This window comes from Perca fluviatilis, chromosome 1, assembly GCF_010015445.1.
Source record: "Perca fluviatilis chromosome 1, GENO_Pfluv_1.0, whole genome shotgun sequence".
NCBI classification, from domain to species: Eukaryota; Metazoa; Chordata; class Actinopteri; order Perciformes; family Percidae; genus Perca; species Perca fluviatilis.
This window is the reverse complement of record NC_053112.1, coordinates 36,373,174-36,394,766: the sequence shown is the minus strand read 5'-3', so window position 1 is coordinate 36,394,766 and position 21,593 is coordinate 36,373,174. Positions and strand designations below refer to the sequence as shown.

Sequence of the window (21,593 nt, the reverse complement as noted above, 5' to 3'; positions counted from 1 at the left end):
GTCCTGTTACACAATTTCTTCAGATTGCTTTATAAAAGTTGCCCTCTTCTCCTGATCCTCTTCTTCTCCTGCCTTTTGCATAGTAAACACTTTATTCCCCCCTCTTTTCCCCTCTCCCTCTTGTCCTACTTATCTCATTTCCCAGTTCATTTACTCCTTAAATCGTATCGATGTGAATGAGAGTTGGGGACAGGTGAGGAGAAGGAGGAGAAAGGGGAGATATAAAAATGGGGAAACAAAGTAAAAAGTGACAGCTGAGTGTTGGCAGGGATAGAGACCAGGGAGAGAAAGTGAGATGGGGCTGTGAAGTAGTATATTATAACATGAAAACAACTTCTAGCTCTAGATCCCATTCTTATTAACACATACACTGAAACACAAGTCATACAGAATTATTACATCTATATATATATATATATATATATATATATATATATATATATATATATATATATATATATATATATATTCATTTCACAGAATCTCATATTATTCTTGTCAAGGACAGCAAAACGGTGTTTGCTTCGTGCTTTTTAAAGCAAACTTTTTAGCATATTTCGACATTATTAGAGAAGGCGTACACAGCATTCGGAGTGGAAACTCAAATTTGAGCATGGGTATTTCAAAACTGACTTGCATTGATAAACTCAAGACATCAGGCTTTCCCTCTTCCACAATGAGAAATGCAAATCTTAAGGGAACTACTGTACCAACAAATATGGCATGCATAGAGGAGCTGCACCACAAAGACTCTATAGGCCTACACAGCACTTAGTACCCACCGTGTACACAGCGCCAGAGAGAAAAGAGAAAGAGAGAGATTAAGCAAGAGAAAAAGACAGAGACATTTTTACATATCCGCATTTTGGTGGGGGGGGGGGGTTACTCTTCTTTTTTTTTTCATCAAGTTTGGAAGACGAGACGTGCTTAAGACTAAGTTCAGAACTAACTTAGACATGAGGTTATAAATCAGGACTTTTAAAACCATTCCTTCCCTCCAAATGGCAGCCTGTCTGCAGCGACGTGTGTGTGTGTGTGTGTGTGTGTGTGTGTGTGTGTGTGTGTGTGTGTGTGTGTGTGTGCATGTGCATGTGTACATATGACATATTGATCATGGAATGTTTATGACGCAACTTTTACAGGCCGAAGAGAAGAAAATCAAGTACACAAACGCACACTGTTGTTGATCGATAAGAGCACATACGCACGGTTTCACATTCACTGTGACTCTTTGCATTGACCTGGTCCCCACGAGGTCCTGTGAATACTACACATGCCCTGGAGATTTCTGGAAACTGGCCTGTGTTTACTGGTCAAACTCAGTCCCAGTGCGACCAACCAGCAGCTAAAGCCAGTGTGTGGCGGTTTATCCTATTTGTGGGTTGAGATGTGTGTAAATGAGAGGTTGTGGCTCTAGATGCTGGATGAGTCCTCGATGGATGTAACTGGGCGGTACGGGTTGGATTAAAGTCTTATTTGGGCTGCGTCTAACCAACAGGAACTCCTCAGACTTCTATTATGAATTCAGGGTTGGTGTAGGAGAAGCCTTGAAATTCATTCTGGTCCAGATTCATAATGAAGAGCTTGTCCGTGGGCGTCAACTCCACCGCCATCTTGGTGAACTCCTTGTCGAAGTTGCCGACGTCACGGCGAGATTTCTGCAACAGAGAGAGAGAAAAGTGGGGAGAGAGAACATGTTAGAAAAATAAAGTTGAAAACAAGCAAAAAGAACAACTTGCCCATAGAAGCACAAAGATGGAGGGTAGAGAAAGAGGCATGGGAGGTTAATTATTTCAGCACACGGAAAGACAATAACCTGTAGAGTTGGGATAAAGTCTTGGTCATTGAAGTCACAACTCTATGAATCGCAGGCTCAAGTCAAAGTCCTATATGTGTTTAGAGTCCTAAACATGTCACTATGTGCCCTTTTACCAGATTTAATACCATTTTAAATATATAAGCCGTTGTGTACAAACCTCATCAATTTGAATGCCTTTTAAAATGTGCATTCACTACTTTCAATGAAAGCTTTCCAATATTAAAAAGCCAAATGATCAGATATATATTTGGCATGTTATTTTGTCCAGCATTCAGGCTGTGGACAGGACTTTTGAAATACGGAGGTCAATGGACCAAAGTCCTCCCATGCAACCCACCCTTCACCAAAAAATAAAGCTCATAAAATGTTCGGTAACACTTTATTGTCATGACACATGAACCCTAATCCCAACCCTAACTTGTCATGACAAAAACCGAATGACACTTACTAAAAGAAGCGTTATGTCATAAAAGTCTATGACACGTTCATGACAGTGTCATGTCACGCTTATGTAGATACCTTCAAGTAAAGTTTAACCAAATGTTCACTATATTTTACATTAAATAAAAAAACCTTCTGCTAACCGTAGCTGTGAGCTTTAGCTAGAGTCTTTAGTCTTTTTAATAAGTCCATATTCCAGTCTTTTGGATTGCTTTGCAGTGTAGGCACTTGTTTCCCATGCTGGAATAGCAACTTTTTCTCCAGGATTTTCCGCCATTGAATCAGGGTTCCACCATCTGACGGGATGTGCAAGTGCATCTGCATTTGTAGAACAGCCAATAAGAACGCCCTCTCTCTGAAATGACCTGTGATTGGCCAAAGTCTTCCGTCACAGGCTAGATTTTCTAAAGCCTAAAAACAGATCATGGTGGTGCAGAAGTCTAGTTTTCTCTCAGACCACTTGAATTACAATATGCTGAAAGGTTATTATGGAATTTTGGGATGCAAAAAAACTGCCTTATCCCAGCTTTAAATCTGAGTGAAGTCATGAGTCATTGGTGTGAAATTGTGAGTCGTGTTGCATGTGTATTTTGCTATGGTTGAGTCTAAGTGCAGTCTAACCCACACCTCTGATCATCTGTAAACGGTGGCACCACAAGGAGTCTAGACTCAGCAGAACACACTACAAAAGTCGACAAAAACACAAACACCCTGCCGACGAAACCCAGAGACACAGTCAAAAGATGAATAAAGACCCACCGAAACATTTCAACAGCACAAATGCAGAAAGATCTAAGACAAACTTCCAAAGCCAGAGAGAGGAAACGTTTTAGTACAGACAAGGATCGATAAAATAGACCAGCTGCAGACCAAACCACAACCGGAAAGGATTTCACACAGGAAAGGGAAGCAGTGAGCCCCAGGCAAGACACATGACACACACACACACACACACACACACACGACACACACACACTTTAGTTTCCTACCTCCTCCTTTTGTCTCATCTCACAGGGCTTCCAGCTGAAATGAGGAGAGTTTGAAACTTTCCCACCTCTATCACCGGTCCAAGAACTCATCACTAAGTCAGCTCATTTTTGTGTATGAGGCAGGTGTGATGCTGCATATTTTAATCTTTGTTTTGTGGACATTTTATGTTACCCTCTAATGCAGCTTTTATAAATAGTATATGTGACAATTAGTTGATATATAGTTATATATCAGGTATAGTTGAACACATTGTTATGTAGTAATCTCGACGAAGATTGACACTATAACATGGTTGTAATATTATGAAATATAGATTCATGTTTTACATACATTTAAAATATGAAGTCTTTATTGTGTGAACACATATACATTTTTTAATCATTTATAAATAATTCTTCTTACTCCATGGCAAACACCATCCATTGATGAAGGCCATGAGATGCAACTGAATACTCCGGGAGAAATTTAGTAAGTGGACCTTGAATTTTGAACAAAACTTTGAAAACCTTTAGATTTGGTTTTAAGGCTAAATGGTTTGTAGATGTTTGTAAACAGTTGGTACACCGTAAGGATTTGTTCATGTGTGCAATAAAATATCATTAAATATGACTGTGATATTGTGTCATTCATAAAAGAGGAACTCCACATTCAATCATTATTATTATTCCTTTTAACTAGCTAACAAAAAAAAATCCATCCTTGGAAGAGATCCTGTCTCAACAGTAGGTCGTGTGGCTTAACTTCCTATGTTTAGATAAGGACTGTTTTTGAAAAGTGACTCATTACCATCATTTATCTAATATTTCTGTATTTCATAGGTCTTTAAAAAAAAAACATTTCCCCATTAGTCCTAAACCTTTGCCAGCTAAACATCATGGTTCGACAAAAACTGAGTCGCTTTTAGTTTTTTTTCCTGTGCTCACTAAGTAGTAGTAGAAGAAACAAAGGTCAATTTCTAACAGCAAGTGCTGCAGTTTGATGTAGAATATGAAGAGTGTTTACTCTTCATATTCTACATGGTAGAATAGGAACATGCTTCATTTTTTCAGAACGACCAATGAATGAAATGTTGAATGAGAAATTGCAATAAGTTACAAAAGCCTAGTGGAACAGAGGCTGAGGTTGAATGGAAAATTTGTTTTTACGCTTCCGTTTTTGTACATATTAAACAAATAAAACACAATGTCTTTCCCCGTTTCCAGTTTTTATGCTAAGCTAAGCTAAGATAGTCGTCTCTCCTGGCTTCAGCTTAGCTTCCACATAGCAGAGTGGAACTGATCTTCTCAGCCAAACCAAATAACCACATTTTGGGTGTAGCAGCAGTAACAAGGCAAACACAGCAGAAGTAGTCTGGTAGGCACCAGTGAGTATATTATCAGTTTCCAGTCATACAGGACAATTACACAATCCACAGAAGCATCTCTCTCATCCAGAACAATTTATCCAAATATATCTTTGATATAGAACTCCATATATAATAATTTTTTTCTCCGTCATATCTCTCGTTATGTCACGATTGATTCGTCACCATCATCACAATAAACGTTTACTTTTTCCACCTGGCAGAATCAATCGTCTTTATCAGTGAGCATCATTGTGTATCTGTGACGTCACCATGATGCCGCCCGCCTCCACTTCTCGATACGAGCTCAAAGAACAAGATTTGACACATTGTTACAACCCTGCAGTGTTACACAGTTACAAAAAAAAAGATAATACAACCTGCCTCACAATGAACACACGTCTTCATTCATTTTATATATGAAAATTACTTTCCGAAGGTATTGTATTGTTGGAGAACAGATAAGCTATAATGCATATTCTAATAATTATACATGTACTGCAAAATGGCACAAGATGGCTGCGCTTCATCACAGTTGTTGAGGACAATATTTTTCCAACTCCTCATGATTCTGAATCCTATTTTGGCACTTTTGGACATCCTAACAAACTACCAGCTTCACAAGACTCGGCATATGTGAAATTCTCCCAAAACAAATGGTTGTTTACAAGCTTAGATATGTCTTTAAAAAAACACAGTGTAATGTGGTGAAGCTATCAGTGATGAATCAGGAGAAAAGTAATGAGATTTCAATTAAAAAAATCACTACCTTGACGCAGACCTACACTCTTGCTGACCACATGTATAAAGACTTCTATCCTCTGACTGGTTACAAAATTAAATCAGCAAAAAAACAAAAACAATTAAGCTCACCACAATACTGACTGAACAGAAAGTGTAGAATATTTGGTCCTATAGACAAAATAAAGTCAACATTAGGAAACTGATTAGTAATCAAATAATCATAGCAAAGCAATTGGTCAATTTTTACTTACTTACTTACTTACACTGTATGAATATTACCAAATATGTGCTCATAGTACACTCATCAATATTACTGATAGGTCAATATGCAATCACAGGGAGGGTGACACGAAGACAGAGCAGGTTCGAGTCGGCCCTGACGTGGGCCCCCAACATGAACCTGCTGGTGTTGAGCAGCCGGGCGGCGTTCAGGAGCGAGCAACATTTGTGCACTAAAGATTGAAATACAACCAGTAGAGCTAATATGGGAGCAGCCAGTGTCACATGACGTGCTTAACCACAGTAAACTGAAAAAAATGTCACAGCTGGAAACAAGACTAGTCTGCTACTGGCAACTTGACACGTGAATATCTGATTAATTCTCCTGATTGTTTGCGTTTGAGCAGCGGTCCTCATTTCCATCGGAACTTTCTGTTAAGAAATAGTATTGGTATATTTAGGGAAATACGCTTATTCGATTTCCTTTCTGAGAGTTAGATGAGAGGATTGATAACAGTCTTATGTCTGTACCGGAGACAGGAGGCGATTAGCCTAGCTTAGCATAAATATTGGAAGCTGGGGGGGCGGGGGGGGGGGGGAAGAGACATCTCACCTGGCTCTTCTCAAAAATACAACTCCCAGAACTAAAGTTTACTAATTAAGAGGTTTGATTTGATTTGTTTAATCTGTACACACAGAAAACAACGACAATGTGTTTTTTACGGTGAAAACTCTTGAGTGACCACAACAGCCTTGCAGGTAATGAGCTTTAGAGGTGCTAGTAGGCATACGGTTTTATTTTGGAGAAAGAGAGAGAGCCAGGCTAGCTGCTTCCCCCCCCTGCTTCCAGTCTTTATGCTAAGCTAGGCTAATTTCCTCCTGGCTCCAGCTCCTTACTTTATGCAAAGACATGAGATCGATATGGGTCTTCCCTTCTACGTCTCGGGGGAAAAAAAGCGTACTTCCCAAAATGTTGAACTATTCCGTTCACCCTGCCTGGATATGACATCATAGGGATTGTTTTTTTGTTGTTGTTTTATTTTTTTAAATGTGCGTTTCCGGAGGTGTAGGGGGTTACTAGTGCAAGCCCAGTGATATGTGGCATGGTCAGTGAGTTGTGGGAGGGTACTCAGGGTTAACAAATGAGAAGCCGTGGAATTCTTCCTGGTCCAGGTTGGCTATAAGCTCCTGATCTGGGGGGGTCAGCTCGGGGGGGTGGCGTGTGAAAAAGCGATCAAAGTTCTCCGCATCACGCCCACACTGCCGTGGAGAGGAGAGAGGTGGAGAGAGAGAGAGAGAGAGAGAGAGAGAGAGAGTTGGGGGGGATGGAGTGAGTTTGATGACGGATGGAAGGAAAAAAAGGACAACGACAACAAACAGAGAAAAAAGAGAAATACAACTAAAACATGGCATCAACCAATCAAATCACTCACAGCCGAAACTGTGGATTTCCATTGGTCCGCATGTGATCCAGTGACATCTCAGCTTCATCATTGGTGACTACACTACACAAATCTTAGCTCAGCATTTGTCAGAGTAGTGACCAATGGCAGGCAATGGTTTGGTTTGGTGCATGAGCGATCTAATCTATAACTTACCTTGAAAGTTTGACTAGTTGGAGGTTATTTCCTTCCTTACGGTTACGTATTTCTGAGCTAATCAGTGAAGTTGAGGTATTATTCAACAGCTGAAGAGAGTGTGTGTGTAATATACTCACAGCTTTAGGTTTGAAAGGAGGCTGGACCTCTTTATTCTCCAGTTTTTCCCAGTCTATGTAGCGAAAGAAGGCGTGTTCCTTGATGTCTCTCTCCCCCTCTGGACCGCAGCCCAGACGCTTACCTGGGTGCTTTGTCATCAGCTAAATTCACACAGATAGACAAGGATAAGAACAGTTTATGTGTGTTTGTGTGTTTGTGTGTGTGTGTGTGTGTGTGTGTGTGTACTGTATACTGTGACTGATCACTACACACTAGCTCCCCTTCACTGCATTAAGGGGGAAGGGGCAAAGAAGCAGGTAAACTCCGTTAAGGATGCCAAAAAACTGAATTTATGTAATTACCAAAATTATGAATCTTTTACTGACCTACATCACAATTTTCAATAAATGTATATAAACTGGCAATAGCTACACCAAATCACAACTTTAACCAGTCGATCAACTAATAGCCCAATATGTTTAAAAGTAACTCCACAGATTCTACACGTCAAAGTCTGTATGTGGAAAAAGTTGTGTAAAGCCTTTTGTGGCTGTGTAAAGTCTGATAAATGGCCTCAAGTGAAGTCAGTTGGTGTTACAACAGGTTGAATTTTTAAACAGCCTAGGGCGTGACACGCTGGCTTAAAAGCAGTTAAAATACTGACAGCTAAAAGGTGTAGTGTGACAGTATTTCACTGGAAAGGAGTCTGCAGCTAAAGACACAGAGGAGACTCTCTGCACTTTGAGACAGCATGGATACTGCTGCTGTCTGATAAACAGTGTTAGTGTTGCGTTTATGTCCGGCTCCATAAGCTTGTGTTGCGTTCAATCTTGTTGTAAAATATCCTTCTGCCATCTAGTGTTTCTTCTTTTTGTTGTTTAACAGCAAATGACTGGTAAAACAATTCTTGTTATAAGTTATTGTTATTACATTTTAAATTAATCATTTAAATTTAACCATATTGCCTTAGAAATAAACAAGCCTTTCTTTAATCTTTATTTTTTTATATTTAAAGATAAAATACTAATTCAGTTGCACTTGTGATAAGAAGACACAACTGCTGTTTTGCACAGTTTATATAAATATAGGAATATTTTTCAGACATTTCATTCTGTTAAAAACAATCGTGAGAAAATCGTATTGTGAACTTAAAATTGTGTATCGAATCATGAGTTGAGTGTATCATTACATCCCTACTATCCATGGTGAGACTGACAGAATTCTAGGAGTGCAATGTTAATTTGGCGGAGTAATCCTTTTAAATAATAAAACTGCTCAGTTGGCAGAAAATACAGTGTGTGACATCTAATAAAAATATTGAGAAAAATATGCCACACATTGGTTACACTGAATGCTTTAGAAGTGCAATGCTGAATCAGTGGAGTACTCTTTTAACTGGTCCTACTGCACTACCTTGTTATTCTTACGCACTTTGACTCCAAACTGAGAGCCCTTAACATGGCGCACTCTCCAGTGTTCAGAGTGGATATGGAGAGAGGTTAGGGGCCACATTAAGACTGACTCTCTCTATGTATGTGCATTTGAAAATGTGCCCTCACCCCCTTGCATATAGCAACAGCCTCTTTGGACATGGATTTCGGGTAAGAGACGTGATGCTCCATGATCGACTGAAACAGCTCATCTTCATCCTCCCCGTCAAAAGGCGGCTGGATAGGCACAAATATACATCATCATTTTACTTGTCACAATTGTTCTCGATAAAAAAAAAAAGTAACTATAGTGATTGGATACAAACCTGTCCAGCAAGCATTTCATAGAGCAGTACTCCAAAAGCCCACCAGTCCACAGACTTCCCATAAGGCTGATAAGCTATGATCTACAAGACACAATGGTGGAGTCCTGAGTACCATTCAGGAGTAAAAACTTAATAAAAAAGAAAGTGCACCATCAACTATCTCACAGCATGTAAACACACCTCTGGAGCGATGTAGTCTGGGGTTCCACAAAAGGTCTTTGTGGTGATTCCATCTAACATGTTCTCTTTGCACATGCCAAAGTCGGCTATCTTTATATGGCCTTCAGCGTCCAGCATCACGTTGTCCAGCTTCAGATCCCTGACACACACACACACACACACACACACACACACACACACACACACACACACACACACACACACACACACACACACACACACACACACACACACACACACACACACACACACACACACACACACACACACACACACACACACACACACACACACACACACACTTTTATTCTGAAGTGATTTTAAACTGTACATGCAGACTCGAGCTGATGCACAGAAGGACTCACCGGTACACGATGCCTTTTGAGTGAAGGAAGAAGATTCCAATGGCAATCTCTGCAGCATAGAACCTGAAACATAAAACAAACACTAGCTTTTTTTGCATTTTGTTGTTTCGGTATCTCTACTCAACTGTGCAATGACAATAAAGGTGAATCCACTAAAAGGCAGCTGCAAGCATGTGACAAACACGTATACGAGTGCTCATGTTAACAGCTAACTACAACAACAACAACTCATTCTTTCATAAAGGTTCATCTTAAACTGAATTAGTACATCCTTTAACATTTTAGGTTATCAGATCAGCCCAAATGGCTTTCCATATGGAAAGGGTACATACATCTATCAATAAAATTGAATAGAATCAACTGACAAAGCAAACAGAAGCAGAGTAGATAGGGTGGGGGGAGGGGGGGATTAATTAGCAGTAAGAAGAGAAAAGGGTGCACAACAAACTGTGTGTGTGTATATATGCTTGTGTGCTTGCATGCGTGTGTGCGTACTCACACAGCATGAGGCTCCTTGAACTTGCCAACCTGCTGGATCTGGTACATAAGGTCTCCTCCATTTATATACTCCATGACGAAATACAATCGGTCCTAGAAGACAAAGAAGAAGAGGAGAATATATGATCAGTGTTGAGTTTGCGTGCTGCCATGTTTCTGCATGTGCTTATCTTTGTTAATACAAGATGTTGTGGACCCATACCATGGTTTGGAAACAGGAGTGCAGCTGAGTGAGGAAAGGTGGTTTCCCAGCCAGAGCGAGCACTCTCTTCTCCACCATGGTGCACTCCACGTCATCGTCCTGGATCACCACGTCCTTCTTCAGGATTTTGATGGCGTACAACTCATCGGTGCCCTTTCGCTCAGCCAGCATCACCTGAAGAGCAAAAAGCAAATAAATGATCTATACAGTGATTTCATTTTGTTTTAAAGCCACTGGCTTCCATATCTCACCATAACAAAAACACTACCAATTTGCATCACCTTGCCAAAGCTGCCCTTGCCCAAAACCATGATGAAGTTGAAGTCCGAGAGCTTGACCCGGTCCTGATTACCATTGCTGTCATACTTGCACACCGAGGAGGAGGAAGAAGAGTCTGTGGGCTTCCCTGGCCCCACCCTCGCCCTCTGGAGAGAGAAGGAATAACAGGTAAAGAACAAGATTATGAGGGAAGAATAAATACGCCTCATATAAATAAATAAAAACAAGGATAACGCAAATTAAATCTGTCAATTTGTTTCTCTGTTTCTGTGCGTCTCACCTCAAACTTTTGCCGTAGCTCCTCATTACCGTCTTCTCCATCTGGCTGAACGGGAACATTGAAGTATTCCCCTTCTTCCTGAGACAGCATCTTAAACCTAAACCCCAAAATAAAAACAGAGAAATAATATCCAGGATTATCACTAGACTATGACAAATAGCTCTTAAACATTCACACCCCTGTTCCCTCTGCCTTTGTTATTTCTGTCTACATCTGTGTAATTTTTCCAGTTATACACCATATCCTGACACCTTACCATCCATCTACCCCTTGTTTCTGTAGCTCTGAGATCCCAAAGGACAGAGATCCCATGAAGTCATTCCTGCTGGTCAAATCCCAGTCCCAGATCTCCACTGACAGACGGCGGTCCTTGTCGGTTTCTTTTAGGTGGCTAAGAAATGAGAGACAAAAGGGGGTGGGGGCAGTCAGATGAAGGGTGTTCTAAAAAAAAAAAATAGGTAAAGAAATGGAGACAGGGTCACTTTTTCATGAGCTCCAGTTAGCTTTGTGCTTTTGTGACTGAAAATGGGGCCGAGAGAACCTAAACAAGTCAAGTTCAAATGATGCCGAATATAAGCTGAAGCCTCAAAACTCATCTGCGATATGACTCACAAAATGAAGGTCTCGTTCCAGGTGGGGTTTAGGCAACATTTGATGGTCTTGGTCTTCTGCTTGCTCTCACTCTTGGGATCTGGAATCAGCTTGAGCTTCACATAGGGGTCTGACAGGCCGTTGGGGTCCATGGGCACCAGGTTCCTGGCCTCTTTGACTGCAAGGGGTTGACGAGGACATGGTTACAAAAAGTGTCCGATAAAGAAAACATCCCAAGATAATACACACTTTAGTGCAACGGTTTAGTCTGGAATTTGTCCTTTCCAGAGGTGTTGGTGATGAGAGTCCTGCCCTAAATAACTCTGGCTACATTTGACAACACTTAACAACTGTTTAGTTTCTGTTCCATAATCAATACATAGCTGTCTGTGAGAGGATGAGCCAGCACGTGGACGCATGTTCCAGCGGCCATTTGGGTCAATCGTTGTATCATTGATCGACTAATGGACTTTCCAGTTCTGGTCTTAGGCTGATAGAAAGCTTTGAGAGGCAATCAGAGTGTGTGTGTGTGTGTGTGTGTGTGTGTGTGTGTGTGTGTGTGTGTGTGTGTGTGTGTGTGTGTGTGTGTGTGTGTGTGTGTGTGTGTATATAAAGAGACAGAGTGCACTCACTGGTGACAGTGAGAGTGTTGTCAGCGATCTGGGCAGAGATTTGGAGGCGTCCTCTCCTCTCGGTGTGATCTGTCCCACACAGGCTCGGGACGTTGGTCACACACCGCTTGTGGATGTTCATCATACAGTCTGAACACAGACACACAGAAATGCATGAGTTAATTATATTTATATAGCCCCAAACAGTACACAGTACACAGTACAACCCTCAATCCTTAAACTCTCAAGTCATTATCACAATGCTTTCAGTACTATATAACCAGATTAAAGACTCTTCAGTAATTCAGTGTTACACTTTGATAAAATGGGGGACTCAAAAGAGAGAGATTGAAAAAAAAAAGGTCAAAAATGAAGAGCAAAGGCTGAGAAACCTGAACTTTAAGTCCCAGAAATGTTGGATCCCACACTTCCCATAATGCAACTTAATAGCAATGTTTCATTAGACCCTCCCCGCCTGATAAACACAATTTTATTTTCATCTTAGATTGCTGTTGATTCATTTGCATTGAGTAAAGCTACACAGGAAAACCTAAAAACACTTTAAATAGCGCATGTCTTAATGATGAGCACTTAATAAAAAATACCCCAACACTCTTTATGTAATTTCTCACTCAGTCCACCAGATGTCAGACTGCTCTGATGTACACAGCTCCACAGTTTACTCCACTCAGAGGTGGAGAGTGAGAAGGTGCCTGCCTCTCCATGATGACCTTTCTTATGATAACGTCTTTTGATTAATTGTATTTTATATTTCCATCAGACAGAAGAAATAAGAAATATATATGCATGTAACTTATACATTTCTATCTGGCTCCACTCAGCTCCACTGTCCATTAAAACTTTATAGAGGAAAAAAAACAAGTGTGTGATGGTGTGTGATGTTGCAGAACAACACATCTCATCATGTAAGCAAATCTAAAATATATATGAATCCCTTGCTTGTGTATAGAGAGTCTTGGGACATTGTTTTAGGTCCCTCCAGTATAAAGCCTGCAGACCAAAAGTTGTTAGGGACTTGATCTTAGTTGGTGACAAGTGAGAAAACCGCTGTGGCTTCCTACAACTCAGAAACTTAAAATAAATATTGATGCTTCAAAGAGGCAACTCCTGTCAGCCATCAAGAGGCGTGTCTCGGTTTGTTTTCCAAGTTAAAATTTAGCCAAATCATGATCATAACCAAACTTCTCTCATCTCTAATCAGTGATGTACTGTAAATATCGAAAATATCCAAACAACCCGAAGAATATTGAGAAAAGAAACAGAAAAAGTTCCAATATTTTGTTTGTTTGTTTGTTAATATGAATACAATTTACAAGAAGCACAGAGCTCCTAGTCAAATGTTGTTTGTTTACGTGATTAATATATAACCTAATAACCCCTTTGAGAACAGTATTATATAAGCTACCACAGTATTTTCAGTACCAAACACTTTAACACCAACCTATTTCCTTTTCCTTTTCGCGTACATCTGGTGACTAAATATAAATGAATAAAAACTGCTTCTAAGGCCAAGTCAAAGTCCATCAAACACTGTGTACTACTGCACACAGGTACAATGAGGAACTGTCTACCCGCTAAATAATTGCTGGAGATTGCATTACAGTGATGTAGAACACTTCCTGTTAAGGTTTTTGTTGCCAACAACAGGGAAAAGCTCAGAAATAAGTATAACACAAGAGTATTTACTTACTGTTATGAGAAGCTGATAATATCTATTTAACTGTCTGTCATTAGGACTCATGAGCAGGTTAATTATTGTAAATGATGTATGCAATGTAAAGTCATAATGTGTTTTTCATTGAAAGGTTTTAGCTGAACTACAGTCCACATATCACAAGCAAGGAAAACAGTATTAATTGGAATGACATAAATTACATTTTAAGCAGTCATTACTCTGATTTCTGCCCTATGGCCTAGACACACATTACAGTTTTAAATCTATTGAAGTGTGTCAATATGTGAAAGAGTTCAATGTATTTGTCTAAGAAGTGAATAGTTTGAAATGTATACTTTTGTGCAAAAGGCGGCATACGGGCAATAAAGCAGGTACAATGACAATTTCTGTTTACGGCCCTCTAAAGCACAAGCTTTCATGGGTGTCACATGCTCAAGCTGTGTGATCACACACACATTCATAGATATTTGTATACGTACGGTCACATTTCATGCCCTGGTGTATCAGCCCGTAGAGAAGGGAGCCACAATGATCACAGAACGTCGGGCTGGAGTAAGTGTGGACCTTAAACTTGTGTTTACTACGAGGATCCTGCAGAGGCACAAACACAGAGAGGAGAGAGAAGTAATTAAAGTCATTATTTAAAGTCATTCAGGTCATTTCATTTTGTTTAGCTTAGACCCCACTAAAACGATTAAAAACTGCAGTTTCAGTTGTTCCCAGTCGTGTTGTTTGGCGGTTTTCAAAAGTATGGTTCACCAAAGTTGCAAAAATAAGCATGTCCTCCATTACCTCTAGTGGTATCTAACCATGCAGATAGTTGAGGTTTTATTTGCACAGGTTTTGAGATTCCCTATATGGTCAAAAGTATGTGGACACCAAAAGATTACGATACTAAACAATAATCAAACTGTATAACGTCCATTCTTCTGGAAAGGCTTTTCACAACATTGTGGAACCTGGCTGCAGGGATTTGCTTCCATTCAGCTAGATGTGCATTAGTGAGGTCGGCTACTGATGATGAGTGAGATAAGGCTCAAATTCATCCCAAAATGTGCTGGATGGGGTAGAGGTCAGGGACGTTTTTCCACACCAAAGTGGGAAAAAATGTCTTTATGGACCTGGATTTTACACATGGGCATTGTCACGTTGAAACAGGAAACCGTTTTCCCCAAACTATTGCCATAAAATCGGAACCTCTTCATTGTCTAAAAAAATTGTATTTTGCATCATTATAATTTTCAAACTTTTGACCTAGTTGTCACTCTGACACACCTGTCTCATGTTTTTTTCTGTTCTGCATCATTATGATTTACCTAAGGGCACCAGAAGTACACTCGTACTATACCTTTGACCATGTAGTGTATGATAATGAAATAACTTTGGTGATATAAGAGATTGGAAGGAGTAAGAGATTAATAAACATCAGTTATTCAACTTCAAAATCTATGTTGCTGACTCACAAAAAATGTGCGTGTGTGTAAATGAATGACAGATGTTATCTCATTAACCTGAGGCAGCCAGGCAGCACGTTCTCTCTTTACTGACATTTCTGATGTGGGGCTGACAGCTCAGCAGGAGCACAACTGTCTATGTGTTCATCTAGCCACACACACACACACACACACACACACACACACACACACACACACACACACACACACACACACACACACACACACACACACACACACACACACACACACACACACACACACACACACACACGCTAATGTTATTAATAAACATCACTCAACAGCAAAATAATCACTAACTGTGTGTTTAATAAATATCTAACTTGAACACCAGCGATCTGCTTCACTGTGGACTCCCATTTTCTGTACTTACATCGGAGGCAGGTCCCTTGTCGGCCCCCGGACAGGAAAAGGTGACAAATTCATGACAGCGCTTATGGACCACAAAACAGCACACTGGTGGAGGGAAAGAGGGGGAAAAAAAGCAAATGTCAAACTCAGGTTTACTTGCAACGCCAAATGAGGCGACACAATAGCAACAAAGAGATGAATCAATATGTCAATTATGTGGCATTAGTCATTGCACGACAGGCTACTCATATTTCAGCAGTTCCCATTTGTTCCTTCCTTGCTGCAGACATCTATGTTTAGTTTTATGGCTTCAGTTTAAGATGGTTTTAAATTTAACCACAGCATGGTGGGACATCTCCTGATCACACCTCATAAGATTAAAGCTGCTACAGGAAACGTCTCGCGGAGGCAGCAGGCTCCACACACCTGGTGACTGTTTGTTCCTGCTCTCTGCTTGAAGTTGTGCTAAAATCATTCAGTGTTGTGATGGACTGAAATAAATACCCTGCATTCTATCAGCATAATATAGCACGTGGTTGCTGATTCTGATCCCCTTTGTAAGGAAATCATTTTTATAAGGAAACTAAATAGACAAAAAGAGCTCTGGGTGGGTGCCCTTTTGCTGGCGGTTAAAGGGTAACTACCGTTTTTTTTCAACCTGGACCCGATTTACTATGTTTTCGTGTCTAAATAACTATTGGGAACAACAATCTTTGAAATTGGTCCAGTATTAAGCGAGACTGCTGCAGTCGGCAGCAGAGAAACAAGCTACAATGTAAGTTAATAGGGCAATTGTGCAGTTTGTATTTATGTTCACAAAAGTGCTTGTTTTGCCGCTGACAGGCTCAGATTAATCTTCTAAGTGTCTGACAACATTATGGATAGGATTTCTAAGGAGGTCGACCTTTCCGTTTAAACATAAAAACATCAGTGAAATTGCGTTAAATCCACCAGACTGTAGATGTAAATGTCATTTTAGCATCGTAAAATACACTTGATTCAAAGTCGACCTCAGCAAAATAAAATTATGAAGAGCCGTTTTGGGTCGTCTTTCCACTTTTAAAACCATCACAATTCTAGTTTTGGTTGAAATAAGCACATAGTTTACCAATTTACATGCGAAAATGTTGGCTGTAAACTAGGGCTTTGACTTTTGCCCAAAAAGCATATTTGAAGTTTGTTTGTTTATTAATATTCGAATATTTATTAATAATATTTTGACCATTAAATGCCTTCAGTAAGACCTATATTGTTATCAATATACACTCACCTTAAAGATTATATATTAATATTGATATTGATATTAGGAACACCTGTAATATTTCTCGTTAATGCGATTATCTAATCAACCAATCACATTGCAGCTGCTTCAGTGCATTTAGGGGATTGGTCCAGGTCTAGACAATCTCCTGAACTCCAAACTGAATGTCAGAATGGGAACGAAAGGTGATCTAAGCAGCTTTGTACGTGGCATGGTTGTTGGTGCCAGACGGGCTGGTCTGAGTATTTCACTATCTGCTCAGTTACTGGGATTCTCACCCACAACCATTTCTAGGGTTTACAAAGAATGGTCTGAAAAAGTAAAAACATCCAGGATGCTGCAGTCCTGGGGGGTGAAAATGCCTTGTTGATACTAGAGGTCAGAGGAGAATGAGCCGACTGATTCCAGCTGATAGAAGATCAACTTTGACTCAAATAACCACTCGTTACAACCGAGGTATGCAGCAAATGAGTCAATCAGATGAGTCTCGATTTCTGTTGAGACATTCAGATAGTAGACTCTGAATTTGGCGTAAACAGAATGAGAACATGGATCCGTCATGCCTGGTTACCACTGGGCAGGCTGCTGGTGGTGGTGTAATGGTGTGGGGGATGTTTTCTTGGCACACTTTAGGCCCCTTACTACCAATTGGGCATCGTTTAAATGCCACAGCCTACCTGAGCATTGTTTCTGACCATGTCCATCCTTTTATGACCACCATGTACCCATCCTCCGATGGCTACTTCCAGCAGGATAATGCACCATGTCACAAAGCTCGGATCATTTCAAATTGGTTTCTTGAACATGACAATGAGATCACTGTACTAAAATGGCCCCCATAGTCACCAGATCTCAACCCAATAGAACATCTTTGGGATGTAGTGGAACGGGAGCTTCGTGCCCTGGATGTGCATCCCACAAATCTCCATGAACTGCAAGATGCTATCCTCTCAATATGGGCCAACATTTCTAAAGAATGCTTCCAGCACCTTGTTGAATCAACGCCACCAAGAATTAAGGCAGTTCTGAAGGCAAAAGGGGGTCAAACACGGCATTAGTAGGGTGTTCCTAATAATCCTTTAGGTGAGTGTAGGTCTAAGTTGTAGATGTTCTGTCCACCAGAGGGCAGTGTATCAGTCAATGTCAATAGGCAGGCAATGATGTTTTCAGAAGAAAAACACACTGCCACGACTGTTTTTTCTTTTTTAATTAAAAGTCAGACTCTGGATTAAAAACAAACAGTATGCTTTCGACAGGAAGTTCGGTGCTTTCACCGTAGCCTACGTAAGTGGTCTGATGTTTATACTTGTGCGCTGGTGTGTGCGTCGAGCCGGCGTGTGTGTGTGTGTGTGTGTTAGAGTGACGGTGATTACCGGTAGCTTCAGAGTGAGTAGCGACTCATAGTCATAGTGAGAGGAACAAAGTGTCTCCCCTGTTCTTTCGGACCACGGTGAGATACCTGTAGCAGGAAAAGTTCACCCTCTCCTTGATTTCACGTTGTTTATGGAGAAGGAGAACCAGGAAATGAGTCGGGGGAAATGCAAGCCACGGCCGAGCGATGTGCGTCGCCGCGACGTGTAGTTACATTTTGAAATGCGTGGAAAAAGCCTCGGAATCAAACACATTGACAAAAAATAATGCCCATAACAGGTTTGAATATTAAGGGCTGCCTAATATTCGTTGGAATATAATTATCTTTTTAAATATTCAAATGATATTTGAATAACGAAGTTCAGAGTCAAAGCCCTACTTTATACATGCTAAAAGTATTGTTTTTTTAAAATGGAGTCTGGTTGGTTTAGCGCTATTGACCTCAGAGCTGTTTCTGGTTAAACAGAAAGGTCTTAAAGAGGTTTTAAAAGGCCTATCTCTGTCCATAGTGTTGTCAGACACTTAGAATAGTAATCTGAGCCTTTTAGCGGCAAAAACAGCACTTTTAGTGGACCAAACTGACGCTAAACATTTGCCACATAGGGTTAGATTGCAGCCCAGTCTGTAGCTGCCGGGTTACAGCGTTCACGCTCAATACTGCACCAATTTCAAAGATTGTTGTTCCTATCAGTCACTTACACACAAAAACATAGGAAAGTAAATAGGGTGAAAAATAATGGTAGTTAGCCTTTAAGACAGAAGTTCTGGGACAAGGGAAGTACATTAAATAAGATGGATGGGAACTGAAGCACTGGTGGAATGTAACTACCTAATTAAAATTTACTCAAGTACAATTTTGAGGTACTTGCACTTAACTTGGGTATTTCCATTTTATGCTACTTCATATATACATTCATTTTATAACTTAACTAGTTACTTTGCAGATGTGGATAATTAAAACAAAATATAAATCAACTAATGAATGATGATGTATAGATTAGGCTACCCAGCAGTAATTAGAATTAAAATAAACAGATATTAGGGTGTATTCAGTTCTGCGGCTTTGAATTAACTTTTACTCCTTTTAGTTAAGAACACTAGTGTCAAAGGGCGAGTTGGAGATGATCATTCATGCTTTCATTTCCTCTCACTTAGATTACTGTAACAGTCTTTTCACCTGTTTGAGTAAGAAGGAGCTTTACCGTCTCCAGGCTGTTCAGAACTCTGCTGCAAGGCTTTTAACTCACATTAAAGTGATGGTTCGGAGTAATTCACCCTAGGGTCCTTTACACCATGACCTCGAGCCAAACACCCTCCCAGAAGCTTTTTTCACCTGGGTCGAACATTGGGAGAGTTAGTTAGAGTAGCGTTATCAGCTGAATAGCTTAGCGCAAGGGCTAATGGACCCACGTTTGTATCTTGTAAGTTACCCCACTAATAATGCCCGAAATGATACCAAACGTCTACAAGTAGTACAAATAGGTTATGCTCTCATAAAACGATGGATTGGAAAGTTTGTAAGTACACCAGAAGTTTATGAACACTTGCCTGCTCTCTTCAGCTCTCGGCTGCTGCTGCTGTTGCTGCTACCTGCAGTTAGACGAGTGCTTAGGGCCGTCTACAACACCGAAAAGAGTTACAACAAAAATATTTATTAATTCAATGATTAAATAAGGTAATGTCTCCAAACTTACCTCAATTATTACTTGTCTCCTGCTAGTTATACTACAGCACTTACTTAAAAAAAAAAATTTAATTAATAAATATTTTTGTTGCATCTCTTTTCGGTGTTGTAATTTGTAGACGTCCCTAAGCACTCGTCTTACAGCAGCAACAACAACAGCAGAGAGCAGAAGCCAGCAGGCAAGTGTTATTTACATAAACTTCTGGTGTACTTACAAACTTTACAATCCATCGTTTTATGAGAGCATAACCTATTTGTACTACTTGTAGACGTTTGGTATCATTTCGGGCATTATTAGTGGGGTCATTTACGAGATACAAACGTGGGTCCGTTAGCCCCTGCGCTAAGCTATTCAGCTGATAACGCTACTCTACGCTAACTCTCCCAATGTTAGACCCAGGTGAAAAAAGCTTCTGGGGGGGTGTTTGGCTCGAGGTCATGGTGCAAAGAACCCTAGGGTGAATTACTCCGAACCATCACTTTAACAAAAGAGCACACATCACACCTGTTTTAGCAGCACTTCACTGGTTACCAGTCCATTATAGAATTCAATTTAAAATCCTGGTCGTTACTTTTAGAGCCCTGCACGGTCAAGGTCCTCCCTACACTTCTGACTTGATTCAGCTTCATACACCCACCTGTAGTCGGAGGTCATTAGGTCAGAGGCTATTAGTGGTTCCCCGCACTCCGTTTAAAACTAGAGGGGGTCGATCATTCCAAGCAGTGGCTCCTAGGCTGTGGAATGTCTTGCCTCCCTTTCTACATTGTGTGAATTCTGTCGAATCTTTTAAAAAGCAATTGAAGACTCTGCTATTCAAGCAGGCTTTTAGTTAGTCAAGGTTTTTTTTCCAATGGTTGTTTATGTTTTCTATTTGTATTTAAATGTTCTTGTATTTTAATTTGTTGCATTGTATTACATTTTATTGTGAAGCACTTTGTGATTTTTATCTGTGAAAGGTGCTAAACAAATAAACTTTACCCACTTACTTACTTAGTTGATATTGCGATGATGATAAAAATACAATATATTATGCAGCCCTATTTTACTTGTAACAGAGTTTCTTTACACTGTGGTATTGCTATTTTACTTAAGGATTATTATACCTGCTGCTGTAACACAGTCATTTCCCAGTTTGGGATTAATAAAAAGTCCATCCATGAGATCCAAATACTTCTTCCACCACTGAACTGAAGTACATATAATACATGTTTCTAAAATGGTCTCGGGCTGCATTCTTAAAGTTGATGATTTAAATTGCTGGTCAGGGAGTTTAATCATTTCTTTGCTGAAGCATCAGACTTCTCGCTTGCATCATTGTCCACAGCTAATTTTGTGATAAGAGCTCAGGCAGACTCACGAAGCAATAAAAACCCAAATCTTAATAACAGGAATGTAAAGATAGGATTCACAATTTTAAGTTCTCAATACGATTTTTTTTTAAACAGAATGAGCTGCAGACAAATGACTGGAAATATTCCTGTATTTATATCAACTGTACAAAACAAATGCCACACCCCAACAGCCCTGAGAAGCTGAAATGCAAACTTTGTTATCAAGTAAAGTAAACATTCCAGATGTTTTACATGGGAGCACACAAAAATCCCTGGGTGCTTTCTTCTTTTCTTTTTTTTTTTTTTTTTTAAATAATGGGACAGAAATTTTTCCTGTGAATTTCTGTGAATCATCATTTAACATGGGATACATGTATATGAACATTTCAAACAAGACGGAGATGTTTAC

At 40.0% G+C, this 21,593-nt stretch overlaps 1 protein-coding gene across 3 annotated transcripts in view; it reads right to left on the bottom strand.

Annotated features, from left to right (window-relative positions):
* Positions 1 to 479: 479 nt before the first annotated feature.
* LOC120556875 (protein kinase C beta type) overlaps positions 480 to 21,593 on the bottom strand; it is a 41,096-nt gene continuing 19,982 nt past the window's right edge. The window contains exons 3-17 of one of the 3 annotated variants that reach the window (XM_039796700.1): positions 15,559 to 15,641; positions 14,190 to 14,301; positions 12,036 to 12,164; positions 11,425 to 11,581; positions 11,069 to 11,203; positions 10,813 to 10,909; positions 10,535 to 10,678; positions 10,254 to 10,427; positions 10,053 to 10,144; positions 9,554 to 9,616; positions 9,189 to 9,327; positions 9,009 to 9,089; positions 8,812 to 8,919; positions 7,273 to 7,413; positions 480 to 1,658 (exon numbers count right to left, since the gene is read on the bottom strand). In XM_039796700.1, the coding sequence (XP_039652634.1) occupies positions 1,506 to 1,658; positions 7,273 to 7,413; positions 8,812 to 8,919; positions 9,009 to 9,089; positions 9,189 to 9,327; positions 9,554 to 9,616; positions 10,053 to 10,144; positions 10,254 to 10,427; positions 10,535 to 10,678; positions 10,813 to 10,909; positions 11,069 to 11,203; positions 11,425 to 11,581; positions 12,036 to 12,164; positions 14,190 to 14,301; positions 15,559 to 15,641 (1,808 nt within the window). In that variant the 3' untranslated portion in view covers positions 480 to 1,505. Of the gene's footprint in view, positions 1,659 to 4,592; positions 6,816 to 7,272; positions 7,414 to 8,811; positions 8,920 to 9,008; positions 9,090 to 9,188; positions 9,328 to 9,553; positions 9,617 to 10,052; positions 10,145 to 10,253; positions 10,428 to 10,534; positions 10,679 to 10,812; positions 10,910 to 11,068; positions 11,204 to 11,424; positions 11,582 to 12,035; positions 12,165 to 14,189; positions 14,302 to 15,221; positions 15,296 to 15,558; positions 15,642 to 21,593 lie in introns of those variants that run through there. The other 2 variants (XM_039796691.1, XM_039796706.1) reach the window with 2 other exon arrangements.